General features: G+C 44.3%; 1 protein-coding gene across 1 annotated transcript; it reads left to right on the forward strand.

The window, feature by feature from the left end:
• Positions 1-26,489, forward strand: CLN8 (CLN8 transmembrane ER and ERGIC protein). Its single transcript, XM_068281344.1, has 3 exons — positions 1-160; positions 17,557-18,215; positions 25,361-26,489. Exons 2-3 carry the CDS (start codon positions 17,664-17,666, stop codon positions 25,676-25,678), a joined length of 870 nt encoding a protein of 289 aa, XP_068137445.1. The 5' UTR covers positions 1-160; positions 17,557-17,663; the 3' UTR covers positions 25,679-26,489.
• The last annotated feature ends 937 nt before the right edge of the window (positions 26,490-27,426 follow it).

A 27,426-nucleotide genomic window follows, 5' to 3' on the forward strand; every position in this document is an offset into this window, starting at 1 on the left:
GGCGGCGGTGGAATATACTACTGTGGGGCGGTTACATGTTGTATAGTTGCTGTGTGTATACAGGGATGCTGCGGAGTGGGACTTTACTTCTGGCTAGAGCTAAGAAGCCCTCTGCATCTTCCATACACTGCCCGGGTCGCTTACAGATCAGCCTTCCCATGTAAGTATCACACTGCAGCCGAGTTCTGGTGAGAGTTCTGCTGTTATTGCTGAAGACTTTCCACTCGGAATGGAACTGACTTGTATAAAGCATCGCTGTGAAGCCGATGTATGAAACAGTGATGCAGCATTCCATGTACAGTATGATAAGCAGTATCTTGTCTTCTAGTTAATGATTACATACTCTCTTTGAAAGCTACAATGATGACATGACAGCATATCCTAACATGAAAGTTATGCTATGCGCTTGAGACATTATTGTGATTTTGTGAATGCTGAGTGACAGGCTAGTTCACAGAACTCAGTTGTATTGCAGAGTATAATTCTGAATGTCTGTTCACTGCCCATACAATTCTATTTGCCTGTTCACATCTCCGCATTGTGACAGATCTTGTTATTTTAACTCCCTGCTTGCAGGTTTTGTATTAACATCTATGTCCATTCACCATTGCAGTTCACACTCATTTTAATGTGCACAATACGCAATTCACCACTGTGAATCCATCCTAAGGCCATGTTCACAGTGGCTGTTGCATTTCCTCTAACAGCAGGAGCACAACAGATCGGGACAGCTGTGCTGAATGTTACAGTTGGGTTGGTTACAGTGAAGAAAACAGTAAATAAAAAGTATGGTTTGCATTTACTGTTAACGTTTAGCGGTAAAGCACTGCATGCAGTGTGTTACCATACCGCAACCTGTTACACCACAATGCACTTGCCACACTGTGAACGTAGCATAGGTGCTACATTGCAGTGTGGTAAGCTGCAGTATAAAGTGGCTGTTGCAACGCACTGCTGTGAACGTGGCCTCAGAATAATGTTGCATGTTAACTCGCTGCCCATACAATTCTATGAGGATGCAAACATCTCTGCATTGTAATGGATCGCCTTATTCTAACTCTCAGCATTCAGGCTTTAAAGTGAACCTAAAGCCGGTTAAAAAAAATGAGATTAACTCACCTGGGGCTTCCCTCAGCCCCCTGCAGCCGATCGGTGCCCTCGCAGCCCCGCTCTGACGCTCCAGGACCCGCCGGCGAACACTTCCGGTTTCGCCGTCACCGGCCGACAGGCATGGGAACGCGAGTGATTGTTCGCGTTCCCAGCCTGTATATCGCCCCCTATGCTGCTATTGCGGCCACGAGGCCTGATGCATGATTAACTGTAGGGCTACTTAGAGGTATGGGAATTTATGATATTCTCAGTATTCTAACTTGTCAGTGAGCATTTTTTAAATTGTTACCTGAGGCAGTTATTTGATTCAGAATCAGATTTTTCCCACTCAAAGGTTCTAGTTCTGTTCAGGGAAATTCTTCTCCTAGAGCAAAATTTGCTTTAAAGCCATTCCATCTGATTTCTCATCTCTATTGGCTGAAATAAATGTGTGTTCCCCATCCTCCCCAATAATCTGTTTAGGATGGCTTGAGATTATAAACTAAAGGATCCTCCTGTGGGCACCTGCAGGGCACAGCTGCTTATTTGGAAATCTTATGTGCAGCTCGGTGGCTTAGTGGATGGCACTTTCGCCTTGCAGCGCTGGGTCCCTGGTTTGAATCCCAGCCAGAGCACTATCTGCATGGAGTGCTTCAGATTCTTCCCACAACCCAAAACCATATAGATGCATTAATTTGCATACCTCTTAATTGGCACTAGACTTCGGTGGACATATGTCTATGCTAAATGCTGTGGATGATGTCAGTGTCATTATAAATACTAAATTATAACTGCTGATGTGGTTAAAAGGCTACCGTTCATCAGCTGTTTAATTATCTTTAGACCTTAAAGGACAACTGAAGGGAAAAGGATATGGAGGCTACCATATTTATTTCCTATTAAAGAGAATCTGTAACGTTAAAACGTCCCCTGGGGGGTACTCACCTCGGATGGGGGAAGCCTCAGGATCCTAATGAGGCTTCCCACGCCGTCTGCCGTCCCTCGGGGGTCTCGCTGTAGCCCTCCGTACAGCGGTGACGTAATATTTACCTTTGCAGGCTCCTGCGCAGGCGCTCTGGCTGCTTTCGCTCCGAAGGAGGCGGAAATACCCGATCTCAGTCGGGTCCGCTCTACTGCGCAGGCACAAGTCTCCGGCGCCTGCGCAGTAGAGCGGACCCGACTGAGATCGGGTATTTCCGCCTCCTTCGGAGCGAAAGCAGCCACAGCGCCCCCGCTGGAGCCTGCAAAGGTAAATATTGAATTGAACAGTCGCCGGCTGTTCGGAGGGCTGCAGCGAGACCTCCGTGGGACAGAGGACGGCGTGGGAAGCCTCATTAGGATCCTGAGGCTTCCCCCACCCGAGGTGAGTACCCCCCAGGGGATCTTTTTGTCATTACAGAGTCTCTTTAAACAATACCAGTTGCCTGGCAGCCCTGCTGATCTATTTGACTGCTGTAGTGTTTGAAAAACACCAGAAACAAGCATGCAGCTAATCTTGTCAGATCTGACAATAATGTCAGAAACACCTGATCTGCTGCATGCTAGTTCAGAGACTATAACTAAAAGTACTAGAGGCAAAGGGTCAGCAGGACTGCCAGGCAACTGGTATTGCTTAAAGCAGAGTTTTCAACCGCTGTGCCTAGGCACACTAGTGTGCCGCGGGATGTTTCCTGGTGTGCCGTACAGGTCTGGCCTCTCGCCAGACCTGTTCCTACTGTAGGGCGCAGGAGGGGGGAAGCAGCGCTAGAAGGAGGGGCAGTGGAGGCAGCGGTGGGGAGGGGGGAAATATCCCCCCCTCTCTCACCTGGGACCCCTCCTTCTGCCTCTCTCCCCCTCCATTTAGCGGTGGCAAGTGCGGGCTCGGCGGCGGGGAGGCATGCGGAGAATTACTCACCACTTCCGCGTTCCAAGCGCCGGCAGCGTCATGTCGTCAGATCTCCACCCTCAATGCCGCCCACTGTGCTTCCTGATTAGCGGAAGCACAGTGGGCGGCATTGAAGGCAGAGATTTGTGACGACATGACGCTGCCGGCGCTTGGAACGTGGCGTGGTGAGTAATTCTGCGCATGTCTCCTCGCCGCCGAGCCCGCACTTGCCACCGCTAAATGGAGGGTGAGAGAGGCAGAAGTAGGGGTCCCAGGTGAGGGAGGGGGGGATATTTCCCCCCCTCCCCACCGCTGCCTCCACTGCCCCTCCTAGCGCTGCTTCCCCCCCTCCTGGGCATCTATACTGGGGGGAACTGTACTAGCTATACTGGGGGGAACTGTACTAGCTATACTGGGGGCAACTGAACTAGCTATACTGGGGGCAACTAAACTAGCTATACTGGGGGCAACTAAACTAGCTATACTGGGGGCAGCTATACTAGCTATACTAGCTATACTGGGGGCAGCTATACTAGCTATACTGGGGGCAGCTATCAGGGCTGTGGAGTCGGTCCAAAAATCCACCGACTCCGACTCCTCAGTTTAGGATTCCACCGACTCCGACTCCTCGACTCCGACTCCTCCAATTTGCATATTACAATTTTGTTGATTAAAAGTATGTAACATGAAATTCGTCTCTTAACTGCCAACGCTTAGGAATTTTACAAGACAACTGAAGTGAGAAGGATATGTAGACTACTATATTTATTCCCTTTAGACTAAAACTAGTCCTTGGTAAGAGTACTTGTAAAAGGTACAAACCGGAACAAAGAACATCTATCAGGCCCTAGGCAATGTAAGTCTGGGTACATGTAAGAATGATGTGCAGGTACTCTGCAGGGGAATGAGGAGATTGTAAACAGACAACACCTCTGTGTTCAATGTGCACAGCATTCTCAGTGTATTCCCTGCAGCTCTGTGGGGAGTGCATATGTAGAGTATAGTACTACTGTGTAATAAAGTAAACCTGAGACAGATGAAATTAAAGTTTTATACATACCTGGGGCTTCCTCCATCCGCCTTCAGGATAATCAGTCCCTCGTTGTCCTCCTCCACCACCTGGTTCTTCTGCTATGAGTCCAGGTACTTGAGCCAGTCGGGCGTAGTGCGCATGCACACACTCCGCCGCCAGGAGCATACTACACCTGTGCAGCACTATTGCGCAGGTGCAGAATGTTCCTGGCTGTGGGAGCGGCATGCGGCCGGACAGCACTGACTGGCTGAATTACCAGGACTCATAGCAGAAGATCCGGGTGGTAGAGGACAGCGAGGGACTGATAAGCCTGAAGGGGGCTGGAGGAAGCCCCAGGTATGTATAAAACTTTACTTTTCATCCGTCTCAGTTACCCTTTAATTTGTAGTCACCAAACCAAATTTTAACAACATATCAAATTATTTGATTTCATCAGCAAAGGGAGTGCATACATTTGCATAAATCAGCATCAATGCAGAATTATTTCCATCTCATTGACCATCTCTATTAGTGACACAGCTACACATCAGGCTTTATTCTTACAGCATAGATGTTATTTAGTATATATAAGAGATTCCTGTGTACACATCATATATACAGTCACAATCAGATATGTATATCTGACCTTAAAAATACGGGGACTGCTTTATTGAAGCAGCACAAGTAACTAATTTTGATTGGTTTATTTCATTTTTGTGGACTAAGCACAGCTATTACTGTATATATAGTGTATATATACATTATTTTTAATGACTATTATCTGAGAAATAGAACATTTTATCATATTTTCTATTTTAATTACAGTTACAAATTCATTAGGAGTCGGAGTCGGTGCATTTTTTCCCGACTCCGACTCCGACTCCAGGCACCCCAAAATTGCCCGACTCCACGACTCCGACTCCGACTCCACAGCCCTGTCAGCTATACTAGCTATACTGGGGGCAGCTATACTAGCTATACTGGGGGCAGCTATACTGGGGGCAGCTATACTAGCTATACTGGGGGCAGCTATACTAGCTATACTGGGGGCAGCTATACTCGCTATACTGGGCACTTTACTGGCTATACTGGGGTACTACCTACCCATACTGGGCACTATACAGGGGCACTATACAGGGGCACTACCTATCCATACTGGGACTATACTGGGGCACTATACTAGCTATACTGGGGTAACTATACTAAACATACTGGGGCAACTAAACTCCCTATACTGGGGCAACTATGCTAGCTATGCAGCCCCAGCCCCCCCCCCCATAGCCTCTCGCGCAAACACCCGCGCCCCCCCCGCCGTTCCCCGGAGAAAAATATGGTCAGAAAGTGTTCCCTGGCCGGAAAAGGTTGGGAACCACTGGCTTAAAGAGACTCTGAAGTCTCGTTTTTTACCTCTTTTCTTCATATAATCCTGTTCTGCGTGAATGCCCCATAGATTTCTTCATATAATCCTGTTCTGCATGAATGCCCCAATAGTTTCGGAGCATCCCCGCGGCAGATGGGTGACTTATTACTGTGCAAGCGACCAGCAAAGTTCCATGACTTTGCTGGTCGCAGATTGTGCTGCCCTGGCTCGCAGGGCTTCTCTTCCTGGAGAGGCTGAGCTTTGAGCTGTAGCTCTGCCTCTCCACAATCAATCTCCGCGGATCTCCATGTCCTCCCCGCCCCTCTCAGTGAAAGAAGACTCCAAGAAGAGAAGCTCCGGAGGTTTGCAGGGCTGTAAAAACAGCAATAAATCACCCATCTGCCGCGGGGATACGGCGAATCTATTGGGGCATTCATGCAGAATAGGATTATATGAAGAAAACAAGTAAAAAACGAGACTTCAGAGTCTTTTTTTAAAGGAAATAAATATGGAAGCCTCCATATCCCTGTCGCTTCAGTTGTTCTTTAAAGAGCAAATTATATTTAAGAAAGAAAAAAAAAACGAATTCCAGGTTTGCTAGTTCACCTAGGAGATCCCCCCCCCCCCCCCCCCAATGGTCACATTCACATTGGAGCTTTGGCTCCATGGTGCATCGGGTTCCATCATAATAATGCAGGCCAAGCTGTGCGGTACCGGATAATGCACCCATAATAATGCATGCCTTTGTTATAAGTGAAAAGTAAAAAAGGTAAACTTATCCATAGATAAGCTAAATGCTATTTTCTTGTTTTATTTTCTTCAGGAAGTGGAGTCAGTGTGTGCTAGAGATGGGCTGAAAGATTCTCAGGCAGCAGAGTACCTTTGGACAGAATTGCAACTTTTCACAGGGCTCATGAGATTCAAAAACTATTGACCACTATCTGTTGTCATTCGTTAGGCACAGTTTAAACTTAGAGGATTGACATACAGTTTTCCCTCATGCAGAATAGCACCAGATGTGACAGCTCATGTTAACCAATGGTCTTGAGTCACATCTATGTGCAGTTCCTGCATGGGGGGGATACTTCCTGCTAGCATGATAATATTGCATATTGCATGCTATTTCTATTGTCCTCAGTCAACTGCTATCAAAAATCATCCTCGGAAAACCGTGGGCATTATCTGCGGACTAATTCTGAACCCAACAGGTGAAAATTAGCAGCGCTTCCAAATGCAGGCTGCACCCGAGTTGACCAGGTACATAGATGAGATACTGTGTATAGGTTTGTTCTGAAGTTGAATTTACATGTAAGTTGGAACACTGTCTCCAGTGTCCCCCTCTGCCTCTGTTCCCCTGCGCCTCCACTCTGCCATCCTGTCGTCCCCCCCCCCCCCCCCCATGTCTCCACTGTGTTCTCCCTGTGCCGTTTATTCACCGTTTGAAAATGTCCCATGGAGCTCTGACCAGCTCTCCTTCTCCTTCAGTGTAAAAGTTACATCATTGTAACAAGCATGCCACTACTTGTATTAGTGGGTTGTTTGTAAGTCCGCACATATGTAACCCAGAGACTATCTGTACGCCTCCTCCTCTTTTACTTTCCTATCTGATTGAATGCCACAGACCGTAGAGTTGTGTGTGTGTGTGTGTGTGTGTGTGTGTGTGTGTGTGTGTGTGTGTGTGTGTGTGTGTGTGTATGTATATATATATATCTATCTATCTATCTATCTATATCCATATGAAGCCAGTGCATGCAGTTTTGGAATATGGAGCTTATGCTCTTTGGCACTAAATCTCCATGTTTGTGTATTGTGTGCAGGTGATGTTAGAATCCTTCTGAACACCATGATGCTGGTTTGTCGGCCTCCAACACTATAACCTCCTAATACCTAAACAAAATAGTAATACAATCCCAGCTTTCTGCACCAAGTGCAGAGTGCAACGGAACCCCACCTCACCAGCTGCCACGCTCCATTCCACATTTTACAAATATTCTTCTATTCCCCTTCTTTTTGTCCTCAGTACAGGACCACAAAACGGCTCTGCAATTTTAGCAGAATCACAATCCCCTGCACACTCCTCTTCACTAGATAGGCATGCCCACCCACCCAGAGTCCTCCAACCTATACTATAGTCTGTGTGTCAAAACCAGCTGCAGGTTGATCTCAGTTCCGTGTCACTATAGGCTAGGAGCCAGGAGAGTTTTCTGCATACAAAGAGCTGCTGGACTTCACAAAGCTTGCTTGCAGGAGAAGCTAAATGGGGTCGCAAAAGCCCTTTTTGGCATCTTGGTGTTTCTGGCAGTGACAGAGTGGAGCACTATTCTGGGGGTACTTCACAGTGGTGTGCAGCTGGCTAGTGACATTTCTCCCCATTGCTAGTTGCTCCTTTAGCTGCCAGATCTCCTCTTGTGTTCTTAAGCTTGCATTGTCGCTGGTGCCTTGGGGTCTTAGAGATTGGTATGGTTGGTGTGAGCAACAGGGGTTAGTGTAGCTGATGGAGTCAGCAGGGATTAGTGTAGCTGGGGATGGCAGTAGGGGTTACCTGCTTAGATAGAGAAAGCTTTGGGGGTTATGGAGAAAATCCACAAGATGCCCCTGTACCATAGATGCACCAGGTTTTTGTCCTCTAAACCTAGGTGCGTCTTATGATCCGAAAAATATGGTAATTAATTTACTCTCCGAACACTTGTAGATTTATATTTTCTTCCAATTGTGATTCAATAAGTTAAAATAAAAAAAAAAAAAAAAAAAGCTCATAATTGCTTTAGTAAATCTATCCAACTTCCAATTGTGTGCAGGAAATTTGAATTTTTCCTGATGCAGTCTTTTCAGGGTTTTCTTTACATATTGGATGACTGCTCAATATGTTTTCCATTCTCATTATATTACCTCCCTTTTTTTTTTTTTTTTTTTTTTTATAATCCACTTTACCAACATGTTTTAAATTTTGTTAGTGGTTGCAAGGTATAGACTTTATTCACCTGTTTCCAGCCTTTGGTTCAGGTTTGTATAGTATCCAGCGGATGTATAGTACAAAATCATTCTGGGTAAACCTGCTCAGTTAAAGATCTGTATACTTTGCATTGAGATAGTATCACAGGTGGTTGGTGCTTTATCTATGTCGGGGTGTAGTGGCATAATCCTGTTCTTCGAGTCTTGTGTTATCCTGTTGGATTCTGTGAGTCCATGATTCAGACAGCATCAAAGGTCTGTGCAATGTGTATGTGTGATACCATTGAGATATTGGCTTTTTATTTATTTATACCTGCTTTTAGGTTCCTGAAGTGTGTCTGTGGGTCTGTTTTGCTTTAAGAAATTGCATGCATATCTGCATATCATGGGATACATGAAGATTCTGTGCTGTTAGTACAGCCTAGAGCAGTTGGTTTAATCTCTACTTATGTATTATGTTTATATTGGGAACACATACACATTACATATTCTTCCTCTACACAGGCCTATGAAGCTTGAGGCTGTTGGTGGTGTTTTTGTATGTGTCTATTTATTCTCATGAAACCATATTATTGCACCTTTTATCAGTTTTTAGGCTTTGCACATGTGCATAATATAGGGTGTGCATGTCCTTGTGTACATCAAAAAGCCTGTGTTTATCTATCTAAAGCATATAGTAAAACATTTGTCAGTTCCTCAGTGCATTAAGGCTGTTTTCACAGTGGGACGTTACAGGCACCCCCACCGCACAGCAATGAAAAATCAATGGGCTGTTCACAGTGCCCACGTTGTGTTACACAGTAACGCTTCACATCAAGACAACGTACTGCATGCAGTACTTTATACGTGGACGAGCCGCGTTAGACTGTTTGCACATGCTCAGTACGGGTGTTTTTTTTGTTTTTTTTGGGGGGCGGAGAGGAGGTGGGGAGAGGCCGCTACGTAGTCAGGCACATGGCTACTTGGCATTCACTGCACTTGCAGTGTTTACTCTTAGGAGCAGCCGCTGATTGGCTGGCGGGACCACGTGATGCAGAGAGCTCCGCTCACGTGGTCTCCGCAGCACCTCCGACAGAGCAGGCGCACCAAGAGCTGCTTGTAACGCGGCTCTTGGTAGGGTTCTGCTCCAACACCACCAGGCGTTGCGTTAGGGGTACAGTATGTGCCCTATATCGTCCCCTAAACGCAACGTCCTGGTGAGTAAGTAGCCTGAGTGTCTAAATAGTCCTTATGTGCTAGGAATTTACTCACTGACTGAGGATACCAGGACATTGCAGAGTGCACCCATTATCAGCGCAGCTGTACTGTCCAGCCTTCTGTCTGAATATTTTTTTACATCACAGTTTTACGCAGGACTGTGGCGTTGAGGAGTCTGAGCAATTTTTGGCTACCTGGAGTTGGTGGTTTCATAAACCTGAAGAGTTTGATAATTTTTCTACCAACTCCATAGTCCTAGTTTTTTTTTCTTAAATCAGAATCAATTTATTTGGCCAAGTAAGTTTGCTAGCACCTGACTGCCTCTGCCCCGCCGCCCTTTCACCCTCCGCCTCCACCTCTGCTGGCCTGAGGCATCTTCTTGATTTCCACCCGGAAGGCCATGAGCTCTCTGCACACATGCGACTCTGCTACATGGGACTCTGCTTTGACCATTACAGCCTGCCATATCAGCATACTGGACCTGACTCCTCTACCGGATCAAACATCACTCCCCCAGCCTTGGGCTTCTACACATGGGGTTGAGAGACCAGACAGCCTTCAGGAGCTAACTGGACTCCGCACTGCTGTACCAGGATTGGGTATAGTATGGCTCATGCTTTATGCCACTCTTCTGATCTGTGCTTGTTGCAACTTGCATTCCATCTGTCCATGCTGGCTGTGCTGTTTCATTGAACTGTTTCTCTGCAGATGCTACATTGTCTTCCTGGCCTTTGCTGGATGCATTGACTTATTCTGCCTCTGTCATATGTACTGGCCTGCTCCAACTACCATTTTCCCATTGTCTCTATTTTTGATGCAATATATTTGTCTAGGCCTACTTTTTACATGACATTTGGGATCCCTGATCACATTAGGTGGTCCTAGGTAGTGGTGTGCTTGATGGGTGATTGGTTGCTGAGCGTGGTTTCTTGGCAGGTTATATTGGTGCCTTTTAACATGTTTAATTATAACATTAATAAATTTTATAATTTTTCACTTATTTTTTGATTTTGTGATTTGTGACGTATGCTCCCCAGCCCCTCCTTTTTCCTTCACATTTACGTTCTAAGTTTGCAATTACAAAGAATTTGAATTGGCAGTTGCTTAAAGTGGACCCAAATTAAAAATACAAGAGTTCAGAAATCTATTTTCTAAATTAAAATAATAAATAGCAGCCTTTTTTGAGCTGCATGATGACAAATCTAAAATATTTTGCATTTCTTGGAGGAACTCCTCCCTTCCTTTCATAATGCCGGGATAGAATCCGGCAGACTGGTGAAGTAGAAGGTGTCCGGCAAAGGATGAATTGCTAATGGCTGCCACCTGTATAACCCTAGTTATGAAAAGAGAAGGGTGAAAAGCATGCACTGAAATGCTTATAGGCCTGAAGGAGTGCTTATTTATCTTTGCATGTGTCAGTGGTGCAACCAAATATTTTGAATTAAAAAAATGTTTGGTTTGGGTCCGCTTTAACAGACAAGAACAAAACAATACAATGACACACCGCATATATATTACAAGTCAAAGACAGTATGTATGTTCTAGTGGCAGTGGACAGTGTGAGAAGTGTTCATTTACAGTTATGTGCTGAATGCTTTCACTACTCTAGTTTTCTCCTTGGCTCTCATGCTAGGTACACACCATACTTTTTGCGTTCGATAGATAAATTCAGTCATGTCCGATATTTCTTCTCATCGTTTTTCTGATCGATTTCTCATAGAAGTGATTGGAAAACTATAACAAAACCGAGCGAAAGATAAAAGAATCGAGCGGAGAGTCGACCAGAAAAAACGATCGGATGGAAAATCGAGCAGAAAAATCATATTGTGTGTACCTAGCATAAGAGCCTGAAGTTAGAATAATTAGACCTTGATCTGAGTAAGGCCTCTTTCACATAGGCTGCTGAAGGTGGTGAATTCACAGCCTGTCAGCTGCTCGTGTGTACCGACCAGGCACTTGCTAGCACTCGACTTTGGGCAGGAGAAAGGTAGCCTTTGCATTGCGTCACTTGTGATCACTACGCTCTCAAGCATAACCTGATTCAGTTTTTATGCTGCCGGTAGCTGCACTGCATGTTAAACACTGATGTATGAAGATGTTCAGTGAACAGGAGGCTGAACAGCCTGACAAGTGTGCAGTTCCGCTATCGATGTGAAAGACCTCATAAGGAAAAGTAGAATAAGATGACAAGGATGTTCCTAACTTCTGCAGTGTGGTTGAGGAGAACATGGTTCTCGGTGTTCTAGCATTTTCAGATATGTAAGCAACACAGAGACGATTTGCAGGTTATTAAGGGTTACCTCAGCGTTCAATATCTTTTAAAGTGGAACTACTGTATATTCAACATTTTCATTCTGAATGATGACATTGGCTACACCACGATAACCCTTATAGACCTTTTCTTCATGAAAAGTTACAGCAATGGATATCCAAATGAATTTGTATGCAGCTTAAAGTGAAAAATTGCATTTTAACTGTGAACAACATCCTGCGGTGCACCTGCTCACCCCACTGTTCTTGGGTCTGTGCATGCAGTGCTCTAACATGTTGTTGCCATGATTCTGAGCACCTGGAATAAATGATTCTCAGACCAACACATGCTGCATTGCCGGCCGTTCTTCTATTCCACAATTTAAATCCTATGCACTTTGGCTGAGCACGCTGCAAGTGTCTCTTACCAGGCAGGATCAAGATTGGTAAGACTCCTCCTTTACCTGGTTCAGTTACCCCCAATGAATCAATACACAAGTGTGCTGGTCCTTCACTTCTGCTACTGCCTTGAACTTAATTTGTGTCGCCCGCCAGGTTCAAACTGGATCTTGCAGGTGACACTGCTGAACCCCAATGCTGTACAGACTAGGCAACAGGCAAGCAACATATCTTGGAAGGGGAGCTTGGCATGATGGGCTGCTTCTACAGATTGTGTAAGCAGTGCAACAATGGTCACTGCTTTATTGCTTAACCACTTAAGGACCAGGGGATTTTGCACTGATCTGTGCTGCGTGGGCTCTACAGCCCGCAACACCGATCAGGAATGTGGCAGGGCGATCAGACTTCCCCCCCCCCCCCCCCCCTTTTTTTCCCCACTAGGGGGATGTCCTGCAGGGGGGTCTGATCGCCGCCGGCTACTACTGATTTGCGGGGGGGGGGCTCCTCAAAGCCCCCCTCCGCAGCGGTTTCCGGGCTCCCCTGCTTTCCCTCCCTCTCCCTTTACCTCTGAGCGGCGCAGGACGGATATCCGGCCTGCGCCTGATAGGATAGGCTTCTGCCTATCAGATGCCGGCGATCCCCGGCCAATCAGAGGCCGGGGATCGCCGATCTACGTCACGGCGCTGCTGCGCAGCAGCGCCGTGTGATGTAAACAGCGGGGATTCCTTCCCCGCCTGTTTACATTATGCATGCGAGCCGCGATCGGCGGCTTGCACACTGTTCACGGAGGCAGTCTCCGTGAACCGGCATGGAAAGGTTTCCATGCTATACCACTAACGACCCGCCGACGCCTATTCGCTAGATCATTAAGCAACCTTGGAAGACACCTGTACTTAAGGTGGCCATACACTGATAGATTTGCTGCAGACTCGACCATCAGACAGATTTCTGTCAAATGCCTGTCAAGTCAAATCTGACAGGAATCTATCTGATGTGTGCCACACACTAGGAACATATTTCCAGTAGATTTCAGAAGGAAATCTATTAGAAATAGATCTAAATACATTATTGGACTATTAGATCCAATGTAACTCTATGGGCCATCGATCTGGTGCCAGCAGCAGATCAACCTAGATTTTCCATCCTGGCAGACAGATCAAATTGTTTGAAATCGTCCGCAAATCGATCGATTGGCTCATTTGATAGAATCTATTTCCGATTGAATCGATTGATGGCTGAAATCGACCAGTGTATGGGCCCCTTAATGCTAGATTCTCAGCTGAACCAGCCCCAAAAGCCGATTTTAATCGAGAACCGCTTACAATTAGGGCTGGTCTTTAGTTTCACTTTGCTGAAGAGCTCTCTGAGGACACTGTTCTTTTATCAGATAGCCGCAGCAGAGTCTTTGGCTGCCACAGAACTGTATATTCTTTGAACACTGTAGTTGCTTTGTGTTTTTCAGTCTTATCAGTTGCAGGGAGTTTTCAGCAAATGCCAGTTCTTGATCAACATAACCACAGAAGAGCTTTGTTTTTCACCCCCCAAAATTGTAACTTAATTGAACTATGTGCTATTTCCATTCAAAAACTACTCCTAGCAATGCGTTTCTGTAGGGTGGGGTACTTATTTCTGTTCTCAAGTAATCTCATATGTATAAAATCACAACCGGTTTTATATAATAAAAATTATGGAAACAGGTTTTTTTGTTTTGTTTTATGCCAGGCTGTACTTCCCTTGAGATAACAGTTGTCTTGGTTTCTCTTCTCCGACAGGATTATAAACCTATCTGTATTTTGCTTCTGTGGTGCCTGATTCTGGTCATAACCTTGCTTCCTCTTGTGTCATTCTGCTAGTAGTGGGCATTCGCTGCTGCTGTTATCTTGATTCTGCCTAGAGGCAGAGATTTAAGTGGTATAAAACCCAGCATTTCTTATTTGCTCCAAAAGATTATTTAAAGCATACAATATACTACAATTTTTTTTTTTCTTGCAGAACAGCATTCAAAGGGTTAAAATACCGGACATATTTTTTCAATAGCAAGCTCCCTGCAGGTAGATCCGCATCCGTACTTTTGATACCATTATCTTGTTTACATTCCTCTCTACTACAATTAAGTAAACACATTTACTGTGCAGAAACTTCTTCTAATGCACATGTCAAACTCTGCAGGCCAAATTTGGCCCGCAGCTCTAGAAGACTTGGCCCGCCACTGCATTTTAAATGAACATTAATTTTGGCCTGCGTCGCCTTGAAAGTTCTCCTGCCCATGGCCACGCTAGCGGCTCCCCCCGCCCGGCATCTTTATTCACCCTTGCTCTGCCTGTCCCGCCCTCTTTCTCCACGTATGAGTGATAGTGTGGCTACGCTCTATCACTATTTTGCTCCGCCTCCCGATGTATCTTTCTGCCCGGCCGCCGCTACTTTACCCCCTGGAGTCGGCGGCCCCTCCTGCAATCCAGTCCACTCCAGATCCTCTTCGCTGCTAGCATTAGCCGTGATGGGAAGACAAGAGACTCTGTCGTAGTAGGCACATATACAGGAAGCAATTACTTTCTATATATGCGACATTACCGGCTGAGCCGCTCTTCTGTCTTTGCGTCACGGCTGATACCTGCAGCGAAGAGGATCAGGGGGGCGGACTGGATTGCAGGAAGGGCTGCCGACCCCAGGAGGTAAAGGAGCGGCGGCTGGGGAAGAATGGGGTTAGGCTGGTTACCTACTGCTGGAGCTTGCCTATCAGTTAACCCATGCTGGGTGCTCCTAAGCCTGTCTATACTGGGGGCACCTACTTGGCTAGCCTATACTGAGGCCACCTATAGCTGGCTATCTATACTGGAGGCACCTTTACCTGGCTTCCTATACAGGGGTACCTACCTATACTGAGGGTTTTTTTTTTTGTTTGTTTGTTTAAATTGTTGGGTGCCGTACGATCATTTCAAATGGGGGGGGGGGGGATAAATATGACTGTTGGCCCTCGACCTGGTCTAACTGGGTACTTTACCACATACATACACCAGTTATGAATAAGATGCAATGGCAGCTTTCAGGGCTTGTTCACACTAGGGGCTTTTTCAGCTGTTTTTCAAGTGAAGGTGATTTTTAAAATCGCCCACAAAACGCTTGTGCAATGAATCTCTGTGAGAAGGTTCATATCAGTGCGGTCCATGCGCTGTGTGTTCAGCAAAGCGGTGCCTGTACCATTTTTTTTTTTTTGGGGGGGTGTTTTTGCTATAATGGAAGGTATAGGAAGAGAGCTAAATGCTCACAAAAACCGCTTTATGCTGCGATTGCGTTCGTTTGTTTTTTGTTTTTTTTTTTTAGAATAAATTTATTTATTCTTTTCCAGGTCAGAGTTCACTTCCTGACTTGTGTCAATGAGTAAATTACAAAGCCGCTCCTAGAAAAGCGCTTTTACCAGAAATGAAGCGCGCAGTGAAGGGGGGGGGGGGGGGTGCGCACCAAAACGCTTGCATTTTCGATTTTAGGTGTGAATGAGGCCTCAGAGGTAACAAAACTGTACTGTGGGAACTTGTAATTTCTAAATGAATAATAATACTCATGCACAAAAGCAAATATGATAACTGTGTGGGATATAAAAAGTAGGAAAACACAATTTTATTGACTGTTATGTCAGTTGAGTACCGCTTGTAAAGAACAAAAGTATTCAGTGAGTGCAGACCAAGGTGCCAGTTTGCAGAGAGCAGTTATATCATTCATTTATGTACACACACTAGATTAAAGTTGGCTGGGGGCACCCGATAAAGACCGCCTTCGGCAGAATATACCAAACATCTAATGTGTGTACATAAGTATCAAGATCCAGCCTGCAGACTAAAGCCGCTCCTAATTCCATTGTTCTCTCCACTCCATTCCCACCCCCCCCCCCCCCTGAACACTGTAAATCCAGCGCTGCAGACTTGGGCGCAGCAGCGCAGGAGACTTGGGCGCAGCCGGCGCCACCATAGGCCATAATAGGAACTACGGCTATCGCAGGCACAGGGAGTAACTTCAGCGCCGTCAGAAGACGGACCTGAAGTTGCTTTTAAATCAATAATTCGGATTCCAGCGATTGCTGGAAGCCGAATTATTTCATTCCCCCACTATCCATGTCGGCCTGGAGGGGGAATAGTAATTAACACGGCCCGGACTTGTGCGGCAGCAGGATCAGCCATATACTGGCTGTGTCCTGCGCCCAAGTCTCCGGCGCCGTTCTCTCTCATACCCCCTTCCCCCCCCCCCCCCTCCCCCCCCGCTACAAGCTGTTTCATTGTGCGCCACGTCAGCCCTCCAACCCCTTCATAGTAACTTATTTCTCTAGCGTGCAGGCTAGTAACACATTTGTACAGCATCAGACCCCAAATTGTCACCTGATGGATCGATCTTTCAATCAAGGCTTTAGGTACATGTATTCTAGATGGATTTCAACAGAGAAGACCTTTCTATTGTCTCAAGCAATGAAAATCGATGCAGTGCAAACTGTTTTAGGTTGGGTACTAGCTGTCATAAGACAGATGCAGCACTTCCAGCATCTACACAGATGTGAGAGCAGCTTTTAATCTTTTGGTAAGTGATTTGGGGTTATTATAAGGGCTCATGTGATGTTCATTTGTAACAAATTAAAAGTAGAGGATCTGTACAAGAAGCCTGGCAAGTAGTAATTTTTAAAATGAAGTTTGCATTTGTAATCTCAAATTTCCAGTTGGCTTCTGAAGCGAGTTTCATAATGAGGTTGATTGAGAGGGTCTGATAGGATTGTAGAGATCTAGAAGCATTTGATTTACAAAGCTCCAGGGAAGACAAGTGTGAATAAATTGTGTTCCTACAATGATGTGCACAGATACTCCACTTACAACACTTACAGAAATATTTGATTTCTATTACATTGCTTTGCCTGTACTAATAGTGTTCCTCTATAAAATAGTATCATGATTTTGTCTTGTTTCCGTTTGATCAGATGGAGCTTGGCAGAAAGCAGCTGGCCAAAGTTTCTAAACACAATTTTACTAGGAATATAGTAGCTATATGTTTTATTTTAAAGCAATCATGAACTGAAAATAAGCGTATGAGATTATGTAGTACTTATGATAAATAGAATCTTAGTAATCTACAGAACATAGTTTTATTTTCAGTTGAAGATCTGAATTTTTAAGACTGAATTCTAAACAAAATTGGCTTCATCCTACTGCCGAATAAACAGAAGTAATGAGCCTTTGACCTTTTCATCACTAAAACCTTAGCAGCATGGTTTCCTCCAGCAAGATAAGTGTTTCACCTTATATTTACTTCTCAGGAAATTGGGCTGAATTTAACTTTAACTGTACAGGAAAACAGAGGGATTTCAGACAATATTTTAGCAGGACTGGTACTATATGTGTACCTTCCTGTTTGTATATCACTTCAGCTACCCTTTAAGTCATTTTTTTTTTCTTTTAGGTGAAGATGTTTGGTGTATGGCACAAACTTGCTGAACCAGTAGGAAGCTCTACCTAGGAAGACGAAGTACAAGAGAAATAGACTGTGCTCCACAGTCCAGCTGGAAAATGATTGCTTGGGTCTATAATTTAGTTGCTGCTCTCAATACTCTAGATTTTGAATTAGATTATTCATCATGGAACACATGTTTAAGTATAGTAACTGCTGGCTTTCTCGTTTACTTTGGGATTTTTGTATTTTGCCATCTTGTGTCTGCTTCTCTCTGTGCCACATACAGAGCTCTCTGTACCAAAGAGAAGGTATTTTGGGATCTCGCTGCCACTCGGGCAGTATTTGGAGTACAGTGTAGCATTGCAGGGCTCACTGCATTACTGTTTGATCCCATTCTTACAGCTGATAAGATCACTGCTCAGACTGGATGGTCTTGGTTCACCATTTTAATAGCAATTGGGTTCTTCCTGTTTGAAAACCTAGCACTCCATGCCTCCAATCTTGTGTTTTGGACATTTGATCTATTTTTGGCATCCCATCACTTTTTTGCTTTTCTTGGCTATCTTGCTGCAATGTTTTTTAGTACAGTGGGACATTATATAGCCATGGTGACTTTACTACTGGAAATGAGCACGCCTTTCACTTGCATTTCATGGATGCTGCTAAAGGTAAATGTGCAGACCAACATACTGACAACCCCCATGATTTGTAGTTATTGTTACTGAATCTTCTCTTGCTTCTCATGATACCCATGTGTGAGTACCACTTGAGATACAATTACTGTGGTATGCAGCTGCAGAAAAGTTTGAATGAGAGATTAGCCTAATGCGTTTAAGCATATATAAGTTTATAACTTAATGCAAACCTTTAGTGATGCAAAAAGTGCTACACGCACAACATCTGTGAGATCCATCTGTTAATCCTTGCTTGTGTAATAAAATAATTCTCCCCCATTAACCTTCAGGTAAATCTGATTGCCCAAGTGGCTCCTCAGGGGCTGACCCAGATGCCGTGCCAGCCTCCATCCATCTTGGTCCATAGTGTGACAGAAACAGTTGCAGGGGAGGGTGGCGGCCGGCACTGTACCTGAGTCAAGCTCTTGCCAGTTGCTCTGATAGTTGGAAAACTGGCAATTACATTTTTTTTTTTTTTTTTTTTTTCTGGCTAGTTTTTATGAATGGATGGCTGTCTGCAAATCAAAATGGGGGAAAATGTTTTTTAATAACATTTTAAAGTGAACCTGAGACAAACTACATCTCACGTTTTTTTACTCCCATGGGGCTTCCTCCAGCCCCCTTGAGGCTGCTTGGTCCCTTGTCTCCCCGTCCCTGTCCCCCGCAGGACAGCCCGGTACTGTCTCTCACATGCAAAGTGCTCCCAGCCACAGGAGTGCTATAGGGACTACACATGCGCAACAAAGTGTCTCAGGGATGGAGTACCGGGACATCCTGAGGTGGACAGGGGCAGGCTGGGGAGGTGGTGAGGGACTGAGTGGGCTCGAGCAGGCTGGAGGAAGCCCCAGGTGAGTATAATACCTGAGACGACTTTCCTTTCAGGTGCACTTTAATAATCCTGCATGTAAACTCACTGCCTACACAATTCTATGGGCCTATAAAACAGAGAAACCGAGAGCCCAATATAGTGTAGTTTGTATTGGATCAGGGAGAATTAGTGTGGAGTAAGTATTATACTTACAAACATGGGTTACCGTTTAGGCAACCACTATATAGGCAGGTGGGGAGATTAGACCTGTCCTCACTCAGGATTAAGATGTCGCTCTCTGAAGAAGGAAAGGAGGGTTTGTCACCCTTTCAACCACCAAGGGTGGATATCTTGACAAGTAGATGTACAGAAGCGCCAAAAGGATAAAATAAGCTAAAATGTTTAAAATATTCGGGTGGCGGCGGTGGACTGGCCACTCAGAAATAGACTCGATGCTGTCGCTTAAGATAAAGACAATTTATTCACATACTCCATGAACAGAACCGCAACGCGTTTCACGGGTATATTCCCGCTTCCTCAGGCAATAAACAGACAGGAGTACACAGTACAGTCTCAAGGTCACGAATAGCGCCTCTTGACAGAGGCTATTCGTGACCTTGAGACTGTACTGTGTACTCCTGTCTGTTTATTGCCTGAGGAAGCGGGAATATACCCGTGAAAAGCGTTGCGGTTCTGTTCATGGAGTATGTGAATAAATTGTCTTTATCTTAAAGAGACTCTGTAACAAATTTTTCAGCCTTAGTTCTTCTATACTATAAGTTCCTATGCCTGTTCTAATCTGCTCTGGCTTACTGCAGTCTTTCCTAACTGCACTGTCTCTGTAATAAATCAATGTATCTTTCCTCTGTCCTGTTTGTCGGGCTAAGGATTGATTGTGTGGAATGTGCAGGGCTGCTTGTGATTGGTAGAAGCGATACACACCCTCTGCAGGCCCCCTGCACACTGTGAATGACTCACACACTATGCTTAGCTGAGCCTATTAGAAGCTGGTTAGTTTGTTTGTAAACACTGCCTAAAACTGTTAATTACAAGCCAGGATTGCAGCAGAGAGTGGCAGAAACAGCACAGAGGGGCACAGGAGAAAATAATGAATAGAATGGTATGCTTTTTAGTGTAAGAATATTAGAGTACAGATTCTCTTTAAGCGACAGCATCGAGTCTATTTCTGAGTGGCCAGTCCACCGCCGCCACCCGAATATTTTAAACATTTTAGCTTATTTTATCCTTTTGGCGCCTCTGTACATCTACTTGTCAATTCTATGGGCCTGTTCACATCTCTGCATTGATTGCAACGAATCACATCATTCTAACTTGCTGCATGCATTTTTTTTAAAGAGAAACTATTAGCAATAACATGCCCCCCACCAAAAAAAACATATGTAAGTAGATAAATGTGCTCTACTTACATAACAACAGATATATTGTAGTGTACTTGTTTTTTTCCTTCCATTTAATTTTATATAGTAAATAAAGGTGCATTCTCTTGATGGCGGGAGCCATCTTGCTTCTTGAGCACAGAGAGAAGGATAAATGCAGCAGGCACAGACTCACCTAATAATGGATCCAAGCGTTGCCGTTCCCATCAATTCTCTGCACTACCGCCGGCGGTAGTGCAGAGAGTATAGAAGGATACTGCAGTGCCTGGAACTATTATTCCATCAGTCTGTGTGCGCTGCTTTTATCCTTCCCCAATGTTAAGTGTGGGGAGAAGGGAGAATGTGGAGGCAGAAGGGGGGGGGGGGGCATGGACATGCCATTGGAGGAGGGGGGGCAGAGGACAGTGACAGGAGATGGCCTCTGTCCCCACTCCCTGCGCTCTAACAGCAGCTGTGACCGACAAGGGGAGACCAGGCAGCCAATCGCAGAGAGGTGAGTGACAGAGGCTTCAGCCAATCAGACTGATTCAGCATGCCTATCGCTTTTCTTTTGCATCTGCGTACCGTTAGAGCCTGGGGGCATGGGGAGAGAAAACCTCTTGGGGGGGGAAAAAAAGTTGAGGTGGCCACACACCATACAATTTTTTTTAATATCTGTTCAATTTAAGAATTGCAATAAATTTTTGTGACTGATTGTAACATTTCAAAAATATGACCAATGTACCACCTATGTTAAATTTTTTCCCAATTATGATAAAACGGATTGGAAACTCAGAGAAAATTGCTAGGGTGTGTGTATTAATAAATTAACAATCCAACACACACCATACAATTTTTAGTAGAAATTGAAGAGAAATATCTGGCATTCCGGATCGATTTAAATAAAAAAAAAATGGGAAATGAGATCGGATTTTTCAGTCGAATGAAAAAAAAAAAAGCTTTCGATTTTTGAGAGATACAATCGTTTTTATCGAATTACTGTAAAATCTGATCATTTTACTGTATCGTGTGTGTGTGTGTGTGTGTGGCCACCTTAAGAATGTTTGTTTTTAAACACTTGAATTGCCTTGTTAGCATCCTTTTTTAGCTATGTAATGCCCTGAAATAGAAAATTGATTTTGTATTTAATGCCTAACAGTTACGCTTTAATTACTGTATTGTCTATGTCCAGTCTCCATTGTAGATAGATGTAGTTGGTAAATCACAGGGCTCAGCAATCGATAACTGTACTATTAGCACATATCAGTAGGACAATTTAGAGCCCATACAGTCTCTCTCGTCCTCCCAAAATCACTTCTAGATTGTCAGCTGCACTTCTATCTTCTCACAATACCTCGGAAGACATTCACATACATCCACCACTTCCTGCAACAAGTAGTTAGAAAGCCTCTGAACCCCTTATAGATTCTAAGCACCCCTTGCAGACTATCAGTGAATTGAGCATACGGGATGGGAGTACAGTATTTTGGTGACAGATGTGATGTATACCATTATTCCACATAATCAAGCTCTCACAGCAGTGGACAATGCATTAACAAATCAAGGTGTCCTTAAAGCGCACCTAAATGCAGAACTTCCTCTCTGCTGTAAAATATACTCAACAGCATAATAACCTTTATAGAAAGACATTTCTTTGTTATGGCTGATACTAATCCTGAAATAAACCTCCTGCTTTCGTGGAAGCAGACATATTGTTAACATCCTGTGCTTTCAAATGAGCTTATCTGCTGTGGCAGTCAGGTGACACGGGAGAAATCAAATCACAACTAAGGGCCTGTACACACTGAAAAACGCAAGCAAAACGCAAGCGCATGCGTTTTTAAAGTGCCTGTAGTTTTAAAAACGCATGCGCTTTTGCCTGCGCTTTTTGTGCGTTTGCGTTTTTCTTGTAATTGCTGATTGGCTAAAGAATCCTTTGTTTTTTTTCTAGTTTACATTTCAACAGGAATCAGGAGATTGCAGAGTCTTCTGGGATACTGACTTCTGAAAAACGCAGGCAAAAACGCAAGCGCATGCGTTTTTAATGCGTTTTTCATGCACTGCGCTTAAAAAAGCGCAGCAGGCACTGCGATTGCGTTTTTCTAAAAACGCATCGCACCAGTGTGTACAAGTCATCACGATTTACATTCTTTTTCAAAAGACCTTGCGTTTTTAAAAACGCATGCGTTTTTAAAAACGCAACGCAAGCGCAGCAGTGTGTACAGGCCCTAACTTGTGATTAGACACAAATGAGGGGGAATTAGACAGGCTAAACTCTCAATATACTGTATTTTTACTGGAGTTAATGAAAGTATTCACTCACTCATAACTATTTTTGGTATGGAGGAAAGTTCTATTTACAAATGCTAGGGTTAAATATGCCCCTAGCATAGCAAATATCTTCATGGGGTGATGGGAGAAGGGGAAACCTCAGCACCCCAGAAGTACACAAGGAAGGCCTTTGGACACACTTTCATTACCTATTACTTAGATGGGATGGATCCCAAGATTAATTCAATGGTTTTCTGGTAAGGCTTAAAGGGATACTGTAGGGGGGTCGGGGGAAAATGAGCTGAACTTACCCGGGGCTTCTAATGGTCCCCCGCAGACATCCTGTGTTGGCGCAGCCACTCCCCAATGCTCCGGCCCCGCCTCCGGTTCACTTCTGGAATTTCTGACTTTAAAGTCAGAAAACCACTACGCCTACGTTGCCGTGTCCTCGCTCCCGCTGATGTCACCAGGAGTGTACTGCGCAGACACAGACCATACTGGGCCTGCGCTGTGCGCTCTTGATGACATCAGCGGGATCGAGGACACGGCAACGCAGGCGCAGTGGTTTTCTGACTTTAAAGTCAGAAATTCCAGAAGTGAACCGGAGGCGGGGCCCGAGCATCAGTGAGCAGCTGTGCGGGCACAGGATGTCTGCGGGGGACCATTAGAAGCCCCTGGTAAGTTCAGCTCATTTTCCCCCGACCCCCCCCCCCCCCCCCCCCCCCTACAGTATCCCTTTAATGATAATCATCTGGGCATAATACTCACTGCCAAAGCAGTGATTTATTTATTTTTTGGTACAATTTGGTACAATTTATTTATTTTCTGGTACAATTTAAAAAGGAAGGTAAACTAGGAACTAAGATGTAGTTCTAGCAGATAGATTCTAGAAGATTGCAAAAAGGATACCAAAGACCACACATATAAAATTAAATATTGGCGATAAAAAATTATGACTACTAAGTTCTCTTCAACAAGACCCAGTACACTGACGTAAATTAACAGTGAGTTTGCGATGTTCTTGAGTTTCAGTAGCCAGTATAAACGTATGGAGAACTCTATTAACCACTTTGCATTCTGAGGTTTAGGGTCCCCAAGTGCTATACAGATATATTGCTAAGCAACAGCACAGAAATATATCTGCACATTGTTGGGGTCCCAGAGCTGTTGGGTGGCAGCCATTACAGGTGTGCACTAATCTAATTAGTTAGGAGTTCATATTTTAATGGGGGAGGGGTTGTGTAGAGAAAGGGGGAAGAAACATTTAAGGGGGAAACAAACCTGCCACCTTAATACATTTTTTTTTTCCCTCTCCTTGTTGTCATCTATTAGCAGCAGCATTCACTGTTAAATGAATGCACCAGTGTACACATGCAGCAACGTTTTATCTGCAGGACATGAATTTCACACCCTGAAGTTCACAAGAGGGCCAATTAGGATGTACAATTCATGCCCTGAAATCTTAAAGAGAACCCGAGGTGTGTTTAAAGAATGTTATCTGCATACAGAGGCTGGATCTGCCTATACAGCCCAGCCTCTGTTGCTATCCCAAACCCCACTAAGGTCCCCCTGCACTCTGCAATCCCTCATAAATCACAGCTGTGCTGTGAGGCTGTGTTTACATCTGTAGTGTCAGTCTCAGCTGCTCCCCCGTCCCTTCCCTCCAATCAGCAGGGAGGGAAGGGATGCAGGCGGGGACCGGAGTTCTGCAGGAGGCGGGGAGAGCAGCAGACTGACACTATAGAGATAAACACAGCCAGCTCTGACAAGCTGTTTGTCAGCAGCGTGGCTGTGATTTATGAGTGATTGCAGAGTGCAGGGGGACCTTAGGTGGGTTTGGGATAGCAACAGAGGCTGGGCTGTATAGGCAGATCCAGCCTCTGTATGCAGATAATATTCTTCAAACCCACCTCGGGTTCTCTTTAAGAGGTTAAGCAGCTCTGGCCGGTCCTGTGAAGTGACCCTATACTCAAGAAGGTTATACCAGGAAAAACAAAATCCATATACAGGCACTAGGATTGTCTGCAAAGGTTACTTGTTAAAACACATATTGAAGTACCAAATATGCAGGGTCTTAGCACTATATGGAACCAAAAAGGATTTTATCCCTGTAGGCACTGTAATGCCTGCAAGAAGGAGGGTTCGACCAATAAAGATATTAATGATTAATTCTTACACTACTGGTAAAAGTTATAAAATCAAGTTAGTATTAACACGTGACAGCAGATGTGTGTCTACAATATATTGGCCATGCAAAAAGGAAGTTTAAAACAAGCATAAATGAGCACTTTAAAAATATAATGAATGGATGGTTCATTGTCTGGTAAACTAAATAGTAAAATGCAAGGCTAAGGTATTGGTCTCAGCCTAACCACCCAGAAATCTGCTAATGCTCATCTCACTGGCTTCAAAAGTGGCAGTAAACCTACATCACTCAGTACATGAAAAAGCTGCTGTTTTCATGGTTGGAAAGCTATCATCACAGCTGTCTGCAAACTGAAATGGAAGGATAGGTTTTAATAACCTCAAATTACTGAGTAGTTTTTGTTTTTTCCCCTAAAATGGAATATCACGTTATGCTTTTTTATTTTTATTACCTCCTAGGAGTTGGCAGAGCTGGTTTCTAACTTGATGCATATATTTGTATGTATGTGTGGTAATATTTTATTTTTTTGTGTTTTTAGGCAGGCTGGTCACAAACCTTATTTTGGAAGGCTAATCAGTGGGTTATGATACACATGTTCCACTGCCGCATGGTCCTTACTTATCACCTTTGGTGGGTAACTCTTTACAACTGGGATCGCCTGGTGAGATCAATGCCACTGGCATACATGGCCTTTTTCCTCACTGGCTTGGGCTTGGTGACTCTTATTTTGAACCCATACTGGACTTACAAGAAGACCCATCAACTGCTGACTCCTGCTGATTGGAACTTTGATTCAACCTCCACAAAGACGCAGGAGATGGGAAATGGAGAAGTTAATTTGAAGAAGAATAAATAATGCACAACACAGCAAGATGAGTGTAAGATATCACTGGAAAAAAAGGATTTGGTTCTGTCTGCTACCATTTCCATCAATGGTAAAACAAAATGTCTCCTTCAGTATTCATGGTTAATAATTTTTATCAAAAGTAACAACTGTATTGTAGCTAAATACATTTTTGTGTTATACATTTTATTTAAATGTTTAAGTATTGAACTGTTAGTATTAATTTTGAAATGACACGCCACACTGGGCTAAGTGAGATGTTTTCATTATTTTAATGTTAGAGCTATTTAGATCTCTACAAAGTGTTGCTTTCTAAAGCTGGGAAGACTGCTAATATCAAAATGACAAATGTGTTAAACTGGACACAAGATTAATCTCTGTCTGCAATATTTCTGCAATATTTTGGAACCCTGAGTCTTGAAATGCCGACTGTTGTATCTGGACACTATTCACTCTACCTCCCTTCTGCTAGCTTTACTGCAGTTACATTTTCTGACTCTCAGTTCTTTACTGAAACATTACCATTGCATTGATCAATGGTAAAGTCCAGGAGCTAGAAAGATGTTGGAATGATTGCAACTCATGCAGTAATAGACACAATTTGAGGGCCTTTAATATGGTTCCTTCTGCAGTATATGTGAATTCACGCAATATAGAAATGTTGAGGTTGTGTAAACTGCAAAAAAAAAAACCTAGTGAAAAGGTGCCAGACACGATACATTAAAATGAGCCACTTTTGCAGCAATTCAATAAAAATGATAAATTGTACAGATTTTTTTAAAGGGATACTGTAGGGGGGTCGGGGGAAAATTAGTTGAACTTACCCGGGGCTTCTAATGGTCCCCCACAGACATCCTGTGCCCACGCAGCCACTCCCCAATGCTCTGGCCCCGCCTCCCGTTCACTTCTGCAATTTCAGACTTTAAAGTCTGAAAACCACTGCGCCTGCGTTGCCGTGTCCTCGGTACCGCTGATGTCACCAGGAGCGTACTACGCAGGCCTAGTATGGTCTTTGCCTGCGCAATACGCTCCTGGTGACATCAGCGGGAACAAGGACACAGCAATGCAGGCACGGTGGTTTTCAGACTTTAGAGTCTGAAATTCTAGAAGTGAGCCGGAGCATCGGTGAGTGGCTGCGTGGGCACAGGATGTCTGCGGGGGACCGTTTAGAAGCCCCGGGTAAGTTCAACTCATTTACCCCCCCCCCTACAGTATCCCTTTAATTCTTTTTAGAAATCTGATTGCACCCCCATCCCCCCCATCCCCCTTTTTATGGGTGGTGGATTTTTCTGATCAATTTTTAATGGATATGTAATGGCGTATGGGTAGATTGTGGTTTTGTTTTTGTTTTTTAATAGATCCAAGCAATACTTTCAAAGTTTTCAGTTTGTTCGTTTGTATGGTATGATTGGGGAAAAATTTAACACAGGTGTGTTGATACATTTCAAATTTTACAATAAATCAAACATGTATTTTAATTCCTAAATTGAAAAGAAATATGAAAAATAGTTTGGTGCCTTTATGCTTGCAATCATGCTGAAATTTAAACTTGTACATCCAAAGATGCGCATTCATCCTTCATTCCTCACACAGCTCACAAATATACTTAACTGTGTCACAGCATGCAGGAGACATAAGGAGGCGACTGATCTGAGGAGGTAACCCGTAGCTAGATGTGCTGTAATATTGCTATAATGGAACTAGCAGGGAGATGTGTATACACTATTCCTGACTGGCTTGCTTGCTTGTGACTTCACTCC

Source organism: Hyperolius riggenbachi, chromosome 4 (genome assembly GCF_040937935.1).
Source record: "Hyperolius riggenbachi isolate aHypRig1 chromosome 4, aHypRig1.pri, whole genome shotgun sequence".
Classification (NCBI taxonomy): domain Eukaryota; kingdom Metazoa; phylum Chordata; class Amphibia; order Anura; family Hyperoliidae; genus Hyperolius; species Hyperolius riggenbachi.

Coding starts and splice junctions, on each gene's coding strand:
- CLN8 (XM_068281344.1), top strand. CDS start 17,664: ATGATTGCTTGGGTCTATAATTTAGTTGCTGCTCTCAATACTCTAGAT. Junction 18,216..25,360: donor TTTCATGGATGCTGCTAAAG/GTAAATGTGCAG, acceptor TTGTGTTTTTAG/GCAGGCTGGTCACAAACCTT.